Source organism: Euleptes europaea, chromosome 2 (genome assembly GCF_029931775.1).
Source record: "Euleptes europaea isolate rEulEur1 chromosome 2, rEulEur1.hap1, whole genome shotgun sequence".
NCBI classification, from domain to species: Eukaryota; Metazoa; Chordata; class Lepidosauria; order Squamata; family Sphaerodactylidae; genus Euleptes; species Euleptes europaea.
In genome coordinates, this window is record NC_079313.1 from 17,681,378 (window position 1) to 17,694,791 (window position 13,414).

Genomic DNA, 13,414 nt, shown 5'->3' on the forward strand with positions numbered 1-13,414 from the left:
AATCTAGCCAAGCGACTTGACCGATCTTCACTTTCATTAGCATGAGAATGCTTCCAAAATACTGGCCCATGGCAGAACTGACCTTGTCCTGAGTGTTCAGTTTGGGCAATGTAGGGTAACCAGAGTTGGCCATTAAGGGAACTCTCTCCTATTGCCCTCAAAACAATGTCAGTTTCTTTCAACAATGTCAGACACACAGTATATTAGCACATTGTTTGGATTTTCGGTATTCCCAAACTGACATATCTTTGGAGGAAGTAAAAGGACTTGGCCACAGTGTGCAGTATTTCCAGTTTGCAGCCCCAGCTTTCAAACAGTTGGAAAATAGGTGCAGACTCTATTTTGCTTCTTTCTTTCTAACAGGGAAAGCTTCGTTTCGGCGCTGTTGCGCACCGTCTTCCTGGTCTGGCAAGAAGCTTCACGAAACCCACCTTTATGTACAGTGGTACAGTGTAGGGTTGCCAGGTCCCTCTTCACCACTGGCAGGAGATTTTGGGGGGCAGAGAGCCTGAGGAGGGCGGGGTTCAGGGAAGGGAGGGACTTCAATGCCATAGAGTCCAATTGTCCAAGTGGCCATTTTCCCCAGGGGAAGTGATCTCTATCGGCTGGAGGTCAGCTGTAATAGCAGGAGATCTCCCGCTGTTACCTGGACGTTGACAACCCTAATACAGTGACATCTAGTGGCCTCTTTCCTCATCCTCTTCGTCTTCCTCATCCTCATCAGTGGCGGTCAAGAATTCATATATGACTGCGCAGACCCCCAGGAGCCAGGCCGACACTGTGCCAGCCGAGAAGATGCAGAGGCCGATCAGGCCCAGGAAGAGATAATCTCGGTCTTCGAAATGGATATAGCACTTGTAATGGAGCTGTTCCGGGCCCTTTTCCAGCATGCTGAAGCCATGCATGAAAGCCGGGCTGTAGCAGGTGGTGTTGTCTGAGTCTGTGGAGGAAACACACTGATAAAAACAAGCCTTGGAGAGAAGAAGGAGAACGAGAAGAAGAGTTGGTTTTTATCTGCCAACTTTCTCTACCACTTAAGGAAGAATCAAACCGGCTTACAATCACCTTCCCTTCCCCTCCCCACAACAGACGCCCTGTGAGGTAGGTAGGGCTGAGAGAGCTGTGAGTAACCCAAGGTCACCCAGCTGGCTTCATGTGGAGGAGTGGGGGAGCCAACCCAGTTCTCCAGATTAGAGTCCACCACTCCAAACCACCGCTCTTAATGTTGAGCATTAGGTAGCAAGCTTTGTTTCATTTCAGACAGGCAAGGGTTAATATGATATTACAGGTATGATGTAACCTGTAATATGTTAATCTAGCATTTGGTCAGTGAAGAGCATCCATTGGAGACATGCCACTTGTCACCTACACAAGTGAATCTGCATTTTACTGTGCTTTCCTTATATCCTTTGTTTAGTAGAGAAAGCACAGTCCTAGTTAACTTTTGACCATCAACCTGGAAGGATGGAGGGGTGATTCTTATATCTAGAAATGCCTCGTGTTTAAGCTTAGCGCCTGCCAGAAGCATCTGGCAGTATAGGTAACTGTAGAGATGTAGAAAGAATTTATTTGTTTTACCTCCCATGAACCCTATCCCTGATTTAGTGAGTAAAGGTTGTTTGACTAAGACAAAAGGATTTTGTCTATTTTTGTGCGTGTGTGTGACTTACTATATTTTCATTAGGCCATAACCAAATGATCCAACCCTCTGAATCGGTAGCAGATACTAAGAAGTAAGGCTCAATTCTAACACTTAACCACTACACCACGCCGGTGGCCATGCCAATCGATGTATGAATTATTGTACACTGCCTCAGCACCCATCATTCTTTTCATAACATGGCCTCCCTTATTGGTTTGCTTCTAAGGACAAACTAGATGTTATGGCATCCACGAATCCAACTAAGGTTGCCAACCTCCAGGTGGTGGCTGGAGATCTCCTGTTATTACAACTGATGTCCAGGCAATAGAGATCGGTTCCTCTGGAGAAAATGGCCGCTTTGGAAGGTGGACTCTATGGCATTATACCCCATTGAAGTTCCTCTCCTCCCCAAGCCCTGCTTTCCTCAGGCTCCCCCCCCCAAAAAAAAAAACATTTCCAGGTATTACCCAACCCAGAGCTGGCAAGCCTAGGTCCAACCCAGGGACATCGCCACCATTTTAGAAGTGAATTGGGTTTGCCACGTCCCTCTTCGAAGCCATTGGGAGGTTTTGGGGGCGGAGCCTGAGGAGGGCGGGGTTTAGGGAGGGGAGGGACCTCAATGCCATAGAGTCCAATGGCTAAAGCGGCCATTTTCTCCAGGTCAATTGACCTCTGTTGGCTGGAGATCAGTTGTAATAGCGGGAGCTCTCCAGCTAGTACCTGGAGGTTGGCCACCCTACAGCAAATTCAGGCCATCTAAAAATGTGAGGAGGGTCTGCAGTGATGCAAAAACCGCATAATAGGATCCTGGTTTCAGCCAGCTGTGCCAATCTGAATCGAGCACCTCATGAGCAGGAACTGAGGAGAACCCGCAACTCCCATCGGACCCTGGACCCAACATTGTGTACTCTATAACGTGTGAAGCTGCCTGTAGAATCCCTTCACGCAAAGTAGGCAGGGGGGTTTCAAATCTAGCCCTCCCGCTATCAAAGCCATCTTGGGTCAGAGGCTGACATGGAAGAAGGTGTGTCTGATTTCGCTTCCAAGAGGAAAGAGGAGCCGTGCCACCCGATAAGCTTACACCGGCATTAAAGTTTAACCATGGCTCTCACAAAAGGCCCCGAGAAACGGCAAAATGATGTGTCTGTTTCACACACGATGCGCTGCAAAGCTACAAGGGAAAAGGTGAGAAACAGAGCAACCTTGGCTCGACTACCCTTTCTTTCACCTCTTCACCCTTCATTCATCCCTGACCATGATCCTGGGAAAGAAATAAGAAGCTTCTTGCAACTTAACTTGCTTTGTACTGGCTTTTGTAGTGATGTGTATTCATTGCCAAATGAGTGGGGGAAACGTTTTTTAAAAGGCCAATTTATTTATTCGTGCAATGAACATGAATGGGGGGGGATGTGGTGTACTAGTTAGTGGGAGGTCAGGATCTGGAAGATCCAGGTTCAGTTCCCCACTCTGCCATGAAGCTCACAGGTGACTAGGGTTGGTGTAGTGGTTAAGAGCGGTGGTTTGGAGAGGTGGACTCTAATCTGGAAAACTGGGTTTGATCCCCCACTTATCCACATGAGCGGCAGACGCTAATCTGGTGAACCGGGTTGGTTTCCCCACTCCTCCACATGAAGCCAGCTGGGTGACCTTAGGCCAGTCACAGTTCTCTCCAAACTCTCTCAGCCCCACCTACCTCACAGGGTGTCTGTTGTGGGGAGAGGGGAAGGGAAGGAGATTGTAAACTGGTTTGATTTTACCTTAAGTGGTAGAGAAAGTCGGCATATAAAAAAAACTCTTCTTCTTTTTCAGTGGCTGCCCCATGCTTGGGGAAAAAGTACTCGGAAGAGTTCAGGGGGGTTCTACCCTTCAGGATTTCTGATGAGGCTGCAGAATTATTCCCAAGAGCTTGGGGGCAGGCAGTCTGAGTCTGGGCAAAAGGCAATATGCATCAAGGGGTTTGATTTGTGATTTTAATGTAGTGCGAATGTGTTTTTTATTTATTGCTTTAACGTTTTCTGTTTTTGTGCCTGGTTGTATACAGTTATTGCAGAGCCATGTTGGGTCCTGAGATGCTCAGGTGGGCTTATAAATCTTTTGGAATAAATAAAATTAAAAAAATATATATGGCTGTTATTACCTGCCTTGGGCCCTACGTTTGGTCAAGAGAAAGGTGTGCATATAAATGTTATACATGAATGAAGAACCTCCTGCCCCTCGGCCTCCCTTGACTTTTTCTAGGTATCCCTCCTAAACAGATGTGTAGAGACAATGGCCATTTATGCATGGCTATTTCTTTGCGGTCACCTAGGGTTGTCAGGTCCCTCTTTGCCACCGGCGGGAGGTTTTGGGGGCGGAGCCTGAGAAGGGCAGGGTTTGGGGAGAGGAGGGACTTCAATGCCATAGAGTCCAAAGCAGCCATTTTTTCCAGGTGGACTGATTTCTATCAGCTGGAGATCAGTCGTAATACCAGGAGATCTTCTGCCATTACCTGGAGGTTGGCAACCCTACGGTCACCCTACTGACTACTTCGGGACTTTGCTTTGATTATGCTTGCATTTTCCGACCATCAGAGGTCACGTTGCTTTCCCCATGCCTTTCCGTGCATTTTGCCTACATTTTCTGGATTTGTGTTTAGCCTGCATCCAGTAAATGCAGGCAAAATGGACTGAAATATGCAGGGGGAACAAAGCGACCTCTGACGGTCAGAAAATGCAAACATGATAAAAGCAAAGCCCCGAAGTAGTTGGCAGGGGCAAACAGCCATGCATAAATGGCCAATGAGGTTTCCTACTCACAAAACAATATGGAACACTATTGCCACCCAACAGCTGCTGTGGCCAGAGCGCGTTCAGAGCGCCATCCATGATGGTGTACGTGCCCCTTTTTACAGATTAAATGGGCACTTCAAGATTTGCTGAAGTGCGTGCGCTAGAGATTTCAGTAGAAAGGGCCAGGATTCAACAAATGGATTTACCACATGGTTCAAGGAATGTCCGGCTGGCATTGACCAGGGCCAGGGCTTTCTCTGCCCTGGCCCCTGCCTGGTAGAATAGCCTGTCTAGTGAGACCAGGGCCCTGCGGGACCATAAAGAGTTCTGCAGAGCCTGTAAGACAGAGCTATTCCGCCAGGCCTATGGTTAGGGTTGCCAGGTCCCTCTTCACCACCAGTGGGAGGTTTTTGGGGCGGAACCTGAGGAGGGCAGGATTTGGGGAGGGGAGTGTTGGAATATGAGACTGCACATGGCAAGCAGATGGCAAGCAGATGTAAAAGATCTATGTGACAGCCAGGTGATTGGTGGTGTCACATGACAGCTCAATGACTGAGCAGAAAAACTGGCTTGTACTGGACTGAGCTAGATAGTCCTGGAGACAAGGCAGCCAACAGGTGATTGGCTGAGAGACTATGCCAGATATGTATATAGGTGTGTTATATATGTATTGGGTTGTGGGTTGTGGAGAGTTGATGACCAAGCGGAGCATTCTGTCACTGTGAATAAAAGAGCACTTTTGTACTACGTGCTGAGTCTTCTGTGCTTACTCGCCTGTAGAGCTGCAACGCTTTCTAACATACGCCAAACAGGGTTATGGGCCCAGAACAGCTCAACTGCGCTACATCCTGGAGGTTCTGAGCAGAGGTACTATCTGTGGAACAAGGGCTGTAGTGAGCAGAAGGCGAGTGGATGTCTGAGGTTGAGTCAGACGGAGCAGAGGAGGTGCCCAGCAGGTCTGTCAGCAGCAGTGCGTCTGAGGCGGAGGAGGAGAGCGACACGGAGCAGGAGCAGCAGGGAGCGGGAGAAATTATGGCTCAAGCTGCAATGTCCTTGCTTGTGGAGAAGCTCACTTCTACCAACTACAATGTGTGGGCGTTACGAATGCAACACTACCTTAAAAGAGAGGCACTGTGGATTTATGTCTCCAACCCACCGGATCCTGAGACGCCGCAGGACGTGGTGAAAGATGAGAAGGCACTGGCAAGCATAGTGCTGAGCGTGGCTGACGACCAGCTTGTCCATGTGACGGGAGCTTTGAAAGCGAAAGCAGCCTGGAACTCATTATCACAGGTCTACGTCCAAAAAACAGCTGGCTCTTTGATAGCCATAACGAGACGTTTGTACAGAACTTTTCTTTTGCCGTCAGTTCCTGTGAGAAACCATATAAATGAACTGACTGAATGTTTCCAAATGCTGGAGCAGAGGGGGAAGACTCTACCGGAGGATGATAAAGTTTATATACTCCTGAGCTCTCTGTCTGAGCAGTATAACATGCTAATTACAGCTCTGGAGTCGGTTGAAATTGATAAACTAACTTTACAGTATGTTATTGGAAGAATTTTGGAACATGAAAAGAGATTGCTTGCAAGAAATCCTGAGAAGCCTGCCAAGCCGGAGGGAAACCTGCCAAGCCAGGAGACGCGGAGGTTTGCCGGCGGAGAAAGGAATGCGGAGCAGAGAAAGCCGGGTGATTTACAGCAGCACGTGGCTCTGAGGGTCAGACGTTGCTACATCTGCAAGGCTACAAATCACTTAAAGCGTGACTGCCCAGAAGCAAGGAAGAAAAGCCGAAGGGACCAGTCGTCACGTGAGTTTGTGAGCGGTCAGAAGGCATCATTGGTGCTGACTGAGCACAGTGACACAGCCGGTGTCTGGATTTTAGACTCTGGTGCGTCACAGACCATTTGCCGGCATCAGGAACTTTTAAAAGACACACGGGACTCAAGTTTGCCGCACGTAAGCCTCGCTGATGGAAGGAATTCTGAGGTGACACGTGAGGGGAGTGTGTGGTTCCCAGCTTTGAACTATACATTTAAAAAGGTGCTATGTGTCCCTGAACTAGAGAATAATTTGCTAAGTGTAAGTGCCCTTGACAGGGCTGGATATACTGTAACATTTACAGACAAGGCTTGTAAGATATCCAAAGGTGGGAAAGTGCTTCTTACAGGGAAAATGTGTAATAATGTGTATGTGGTAGAAAATAGGCATGTGGAGGCAAAGATGATAACTAATAAGAGCCCCCATGACAATTGCATACATCTGCTACATAGAAGGTTGGCTCATGCAAATTATGAGACCATAAAGAAAACGCTAGCCTTACTGGGGAAGGAAAAAGTTAAAGAGTGTGGGAACTACCTGGATTGTGAGGTATGCAAAAGTTCCAAATCTAAGGCTTACCCAGTGGCTAAGCATAGTGAGAGACTCTCAGACACTGCATTAAAGGTAGTGCATGCAGATGTAATAGGCCCCTACAGGGAGAGTCACTCAGGTAACCATTACGCGTTGATTCTGGTGGATGATTGCACCAGATTCTCCTGGGTGTATCCTTTGAAAAAGAAGTCACAGGTGTTTGAAACATTTAAGTATTGGGCCAAAAGAGTGCAGAAACAACTTAAATGTACCTTGGATTCTCTCCAAACAGATTTTGGGGGAGAATTCATGTCAAATGAGTTTAAGAAGTGGTTACAGGTGCAAGGTGTGAGGCACAGAGTTGCCAACGTGGCGGTGCCAGCAGAAAATGGTGTTGCTGAACGACATGGGGGAATGCTACAAACAAAAATGTATTCCATGTTGCAGGATGCAGGGTTGCCAATGACATACTGGGCAGAAGCAATAAAGGCCGCCTCCTATGTTTCCAACAGGATCTGGACCAGGTCCATACAAGACATACCTTATAGGGTTTTGTACCAGAGGGATCCTAGCTTAGGTTACCTCAGAGTGTTTGGTACAAAAGCCTGGGTTGATGTGCCAATATCCAAGAGAAGGAAAGGAGGAGCGAGAGCTAAAAAACTAACCTTCCTTGGGTATCAGTCTGGCATGAAATCATACAGGTTTGCTGATGAACATAATTCTCTCAGCTACAGCAGAGCTGCGAATTTTTGTGAGGGTAATAACTGGGCCAGAATTCATGGACAGGAGGAGCCAAAAGAAATTGGGCTACCATTGACAGATCTCTCACAGGATGCAGATGGGGTGAAGCAGGAGGGGTCTCCTCAAAGGGCTTCATCGCCAAGGGCTGAAGAGGGGAGACAGATTCCTAAGGTGTCAAGCAGGAGCACTAAAGGAATTCCCCCGGAGAGGTATGGTTTTGAGACCACTGATGTAAATCATGTACAAGTCAAAGAACCAAAGAGCTTTCAGGAGGTAATGGCTTTGGAAAGCAGGGAAAAGGAGGCCTGGCTAGAAGCCATGCAAACTGAGTTTGATTCCCTGAAAGAGAATAAGGTATTCTCTGTAACAAAACTGCCAGCTCAAAGAAAAGCCATAGGGTGCAGATGGCTTTACAAAGTCAAACAGTGTCCAGAAGGGAAGATACTCCGTAAGGCCAGGCTTGTGGCTAAGGGTTATTCCCAAGTTGAAGGGCAAGACTTTGATGAATTATTTGCTCCCACTGTGAAGGCTGATACTATAAGAGCTGCATTGTGTAAAGCTGTCAGAGATAACATGTTAGTGCACCATTTTGATTTCACCACTGCATATCTGAATGCAACAATAAGTGAAGAAATATATATGGAGCAGATCCCTGGGTTTGAATGCAAGGGTAAACAAGGAGTATTAAAATTGCATAAGGCTCTGTATGGATTAAAGCAGAGTGCACGTGCATGGTCCCAATGCATTAGTGAAGCATTGGCAAATCTTGGGTTTAAGCAAGGTGTTGCTGATCCTTGTATGTTTACCAAATGTGTAAAGGGCTCTGACTGTGTTGTATTTTTATATGTTGATGATCTTTGTTTGTTGTGTCATACAAAAGAACAACTAAACTGGTTTAAGGAGGCAACTGGAAAACTGTTTAAAATGAAGCATCTTGGTGACATTCAAAATTATCTGGGGGTAGAAATTACCAGGAACCCAGAAGGATATTTTGAATTGTGCCAGGAGAAAAAGATTGAACAGCTCCTAGAAAAATTTAAAATGACAGAGGCCAAAAGCACTGAGACTCCCATGACAACAGGGTATGTGAAAGAGGTGGATGATAAGGTATTCCATGATAAAAATCAATACCAATCGTTGGTGGGTTCATTGTTATATCTGTCATGTTGGACAAGACCAGACATTTGTATGGCAGTACATTTGCTTTGCCAGAAATGTGCATGTCCATACATGAAAGACTGGAATGCAGCAAAAAGGGTGCTGCGATACTTAAAAGGCTCAGCTTCAGCCAGGTTGTGTTTAAAGGCTGATGCAGAGGAAACAATCACAGTGTATAGTGACTCCAGTTGGGGGGAAAGAGAAGAAGGAAAGTCTACCACTGGGTACGTGTTATTTCTACATGGGGCACTGGTTATGTGGAAGTCTTTAAAACAGACTCATGTAGCTACCAGCACATGTGAGGCAGAATATTCTGCATTAAGCGACAGTGAGATTCAGCTGGAATGGCTGTGTCAACTGGCTAAAGACCTAAATCTTGAATATGAAATGCCTGTAAGTGTTTACTGTGATAATACTGCAGCACAGCAATTGGCTGGATATCAAGGTATAAGAACAAGAAGTAAACACATCACAATAAGATACCAGAATGTCAGGGAAGCGGTAAACAATGGTTTAATGGTTCTGAAACATTGTGCTTCAAATGTAAATATTGCTGACGTTTTCACCAAATGTTTGTCTACTGAAAAGTTTGAACTATTTAGAAGCAAATTGGGGCTTGCAATGTCAGTCTAGGAGGAGTGTTGGAATATGAGACTGCACATGGCAAGCAGATGGCAAGCAGATGTAAAAGATCTATGTGACAGCCAGGTGATTGGTGGTGTCACATGACAGCTCAATGACTGAGCAGAAAAACTGGCTTGTACTGGACTGAGCTAGATAGTCCTGGAGACAAGGCAGCCAACAGGTGATTGGCTGAGAGACTATGCCAGATATGTATATAGGTGTGTTATATATGTATTGGGTTGTGGGTTGTGGAGAGTTGATGACCAAGCGGAGCATTCTGTCACTGTGAATAAAAGAGCACTTTTGTACTACGTGCTGAGTCTTCTGTGCTTACTCGCCTGTAGAGCTGCAACGCTTTCTAACATACGCCAAACAGGGAGGGGCTTCAATGCCATAGAGTCCAATGGCCAAAGCGGCCATTTACTCCAGGGGAACTGATCTCCATCGGCTGGAGATCAGTTGCAATAGCAGGAGATCTCCAGCTAGTACCTGGAGGTTGGCAACCCTAATTATGTGGTTTTATTTTTATACCTCGTAATCGCCAGAGCCACAGGTGCTCTTGAACAATAACTGTGTGTGATTGAACCACAAGAGATAGAGTTGCCCACCTCCAGATAGTTAATTAACAATGACATACAAAAGTGGAATATATAAACACTAATACATCACAAATAAATACAATATATACAATACATGTTTGATGCAGTCTCTGTGCAACAGAATAATGCAATTTTCTTGGTATATATTTGTAGCTAATATCAATTTAAATGGTCCAAAAGGTACACATTCAAACAATCCCAAAGGTACACTTATTGGAAGTAGATGGGAGTAGACCTTTGGGATTGTTTGAATGTGTACCTTTTGGACCATTTAAATTGATATTAGCTACAAAAAGATACCAAGAAAATTGCATTATTCTGCACAGAGACTGCATCAAACATGTATTGTATATATTGTATATATTTGTGATGTGTTATTGTTTATGTATTCCACTTTTATATGTCATTGTTAATTAAGCACAATATAAGAACTTTGTTATCTTTGTACACTTTATCTCCAGTGCTGTTTTCCTAACCATATTGGTATAGGCACGGAGGTGCTCTCCATTTAGGATTGTAACCTCCAGGTACTAGCTGGAGGTCTCCTGCTATTACAACTGATCTCCAGCCGATAGAGATCAATTCCCCTGGAGAAAATGGCCGCTTTGGCAATTGGACTCTATGGCATTGAAGTTCCTCCTCTCCCCAAACCAAGTCCTCCTCAGGCTCCGCCCTAAAAACCTCCCGCCGGTGGCAAAGAGGGACCTGGCAACCCTAACAAGGGGAGGTGATGGTGAACCTCTGCTCTACAGAACTGGTTCTCCTGAAAGGCCTATGTTAGGAAACATGGGGTAGCTGCCTCACGTTTAGGGTTGCCAGCTCCAGGTTGGGAATTACCTGGAGATTTTGGGGGCGGAGCCTGAGGAAGGCAGGGTTTGGAGAGGGGAGGGGTTTCAATGCCATAGAGTCCAATGGCCAAAGCAGTCATATAATCCAGGGGAATGGATTTATATCATCGGGAGATCAGTTGTAATAGCGGGAGATCTCCAGCCACAACCTGGAGGTTGGCAACCCTACTCATGTTGCAGATTGTTCCTTGATGCTCTCCACTGGCAAGTTCTCCCCTTTTAATGGAACAGGAGCCATACAAGCCTAACAGAAGTTAAATAAGACAGGAGCATCGTGGCATACTCAAGTTTATTCCGGCATAAACTTTTGCAAATGAAAGATCGCTTCATTAGATGCATTGGAGCGCACCTCTGTTAAGCTGATGTTTTTACTTTCACAACAGAAGGGGTGGGAGGAGATGTTACCAAAAAAGTCCAATTTAAAACAAGAGCTACTCAAAAGAGTAATAGGTTCACACAGAGTGAGTGAGGGCCACCCATAGGTAGACGAAGTGAGATTAACACAAAATCTAGTGGAAAGTAAGCAGATACAATAGGATGTTACAGAAAGGTAAACAACAAGATACTAGCTCCTACAGTGAGTGAGGGAGACCTGGGGAGTAAATAATCTCAAACTTGTTAATGAATTCTAATTCAGCAATTTCACATAGGATTCCCCCTTTGAAGTTCCTTGTCTGAGAACAAACAAGCCTAGTAGAAGTGGCTGCCACTGGGTTCTCCTCTCCTTTGGTACCAAAATATCTGACTATGTTCCAGTATATGTGTGTATGCCCTGTGTGCAAGGGGTGTCAGATAGAATTCACATTACTTTTTTATTAGACCATCAATGGCCTTGGGAGGGTTTGGGCCTTGTGGAATCCTATCCACCTTTCCTTGAATTCAACCCAACAGTCGGTCTTCTCCTTTACTGGAAAGGGTGGGTGAGGCGGGAGACACTGCCCCAAATACTCACCTAGAAAAGTTACTTCGCTCTCTTTCATCCAGGTGAACAGTTCCACAAAGGAGCAGTTGCAAAACCAGGGATTCCCACTCAAGCCGAGGCTTCTCAAATTGGGCAGGTCCCGGAGAGTGCTTGTGTCAATGAATGTCAAGCTGCAACGGCTGACATCCAGGTGCCTCAGCCAAGTGTTGTTGGCAAAGGAGTCCTTCTCAATCTCCACCAGGCTGGGGTTATCTGAGAGTTTCAGCACCACCAGGCTACCGAGCTGGGAAAAGGTCCCAAACGTGACTTGTGTGAGGTTGTTGAAGCTGAGGTCCAAGTAGACCAACTTGACGATGCTGACAAAGCTGAAGTCCAAGTCCTCCCCTAGCACGTTGCCACTGCAATCGAGGTAGATCAAGTCGCTGAGGAAGTTCAGGTCCACTGACGGCAGATAGCCGAGCTTGTTTTGCGCCAAAATCAGCTGCCGGGTGTCCAGGGGGATGACGGCTGGAAACTCTTCCAGATGCTTCCCCGTGCAGTTCACAGCCAGATACTGGCAAGTGCATCCCTTCGGGCAGCTCACGCTTTCCACCGCGCAGCCGATTCCAACAAGAAGCACCATCCACACACCCTTGGAGCTATCTGAAGGGGACAGGATGTGGTATCTCCAGCAGCACACCTTCTCCCTTGCAGACTGCTGTGGCCTGAGCACTTCTGGGAGAGAAGCCATCTCTCCTCGCCACTCACCCCAAGGGGAGGTGATGTTCTCTGTTTCCTAGGAGGCTCTTTGCTCACCAAGACCTCTGGTGAACTGTCGGCGAAAGCATCTGGGGCCGAGAGAAAGCTCATCGGCTGGAAAACAGAGAGCCACTGCAGGCTGCTGGAAGCATCGTGTCATGTTGACTGTCAGTTGACACCTCGGTGACGTCCCCGGGGAACTCATGAGCAGACACGGTTTTGCTGCTATCTGTGTATCGACTCCAGTGTGCCTCTGGACTGGAGGTGTCTTTGTGGTTGGCGCATGTTCCCGATGGCAGCAGAAGATAGGACTCGCAACAGTGGGGTGAAATTGCAGGTGGAGAGGTACGGGCTGGATATTAGGGGGAAAGTTTTTTACAGTAAGAGTTGTTCGACAGTGGAATCAGCTACCTAGGGAGGTGGTGAGCTCTCCCTCACTGGCAATCTTTAAGCAAAGGCTGGACAAACACTTGTCAGGGATGCTCTAGGCTGATCCTGCATTGAGCAGGGGGTTGGACTAGACGGCCTGTATGGCCCCCTCCAACTCTGTGATTCCATGATTCTATGTGCCTACTTTCCAGAGAACTGGATGTATTTTAAAGTGGAGGGAAGAGAAAAATCTTGCTAGCAGCAAGCTGAATAAGTTGAGGGTTGAGTGTGTTTCTCCTCTGCTTGCAAGTATATAAGCCTGGGTGGAGCCAGAATTGCAAGCCTTAGGACATGACCATATGCCAGCCCAGGAAGTGGCTTTGTATATTCCCTGTCTATTTAAATGGCATTTTGTTGGTTTAAATTGTTTTATAATTATATTGCAGTGGTTTCTTTAAGCTGCTTTGGGTCCCCCTTGGGCAGAAAAAGGGGATAAAAATTCCTAAATAAATGGAGGAAGGCTGGGTTTTGGACCGATTGAGCAGGCAGGCCTTATGAGAGGGAGCCTAACTTGCATTTTCCTATAGAAAACAATGTCCTGTATGTACAAAGCTACCCTGACCCGGATGGCCTGGGTTAGCCCGATCTCATCA

At 46.6% G+C, this 13,414-nt stretch overlaps 1 protein-coding gene across 1 annotated transcript; it reads right to left on the reverse strand.

Annotated features, from left to right (window-relative positions):
- Positions 1-677: 677 nt before the first annotated feature.
- LRRC52 (leucine rich repeat containing 52) lies at positions 678-12,384 on the reverse strand. Its single transcript, XM_056844690.1, has 2 exons — positions 11,685-12,384; positions 678-940 (listed from the first exon to the last, which is right to left on the reverse strand). The coding sequence occupies exons 1-2, from the start codon at positions 12,382-12,384 to the stop codon at positions 678-680; spliced, it is 963 nt and encodes a 320-aa protein (XP_056700668.1).
- Positions 12,385-13,414: the final 1,030 nt, after the last annotated feature.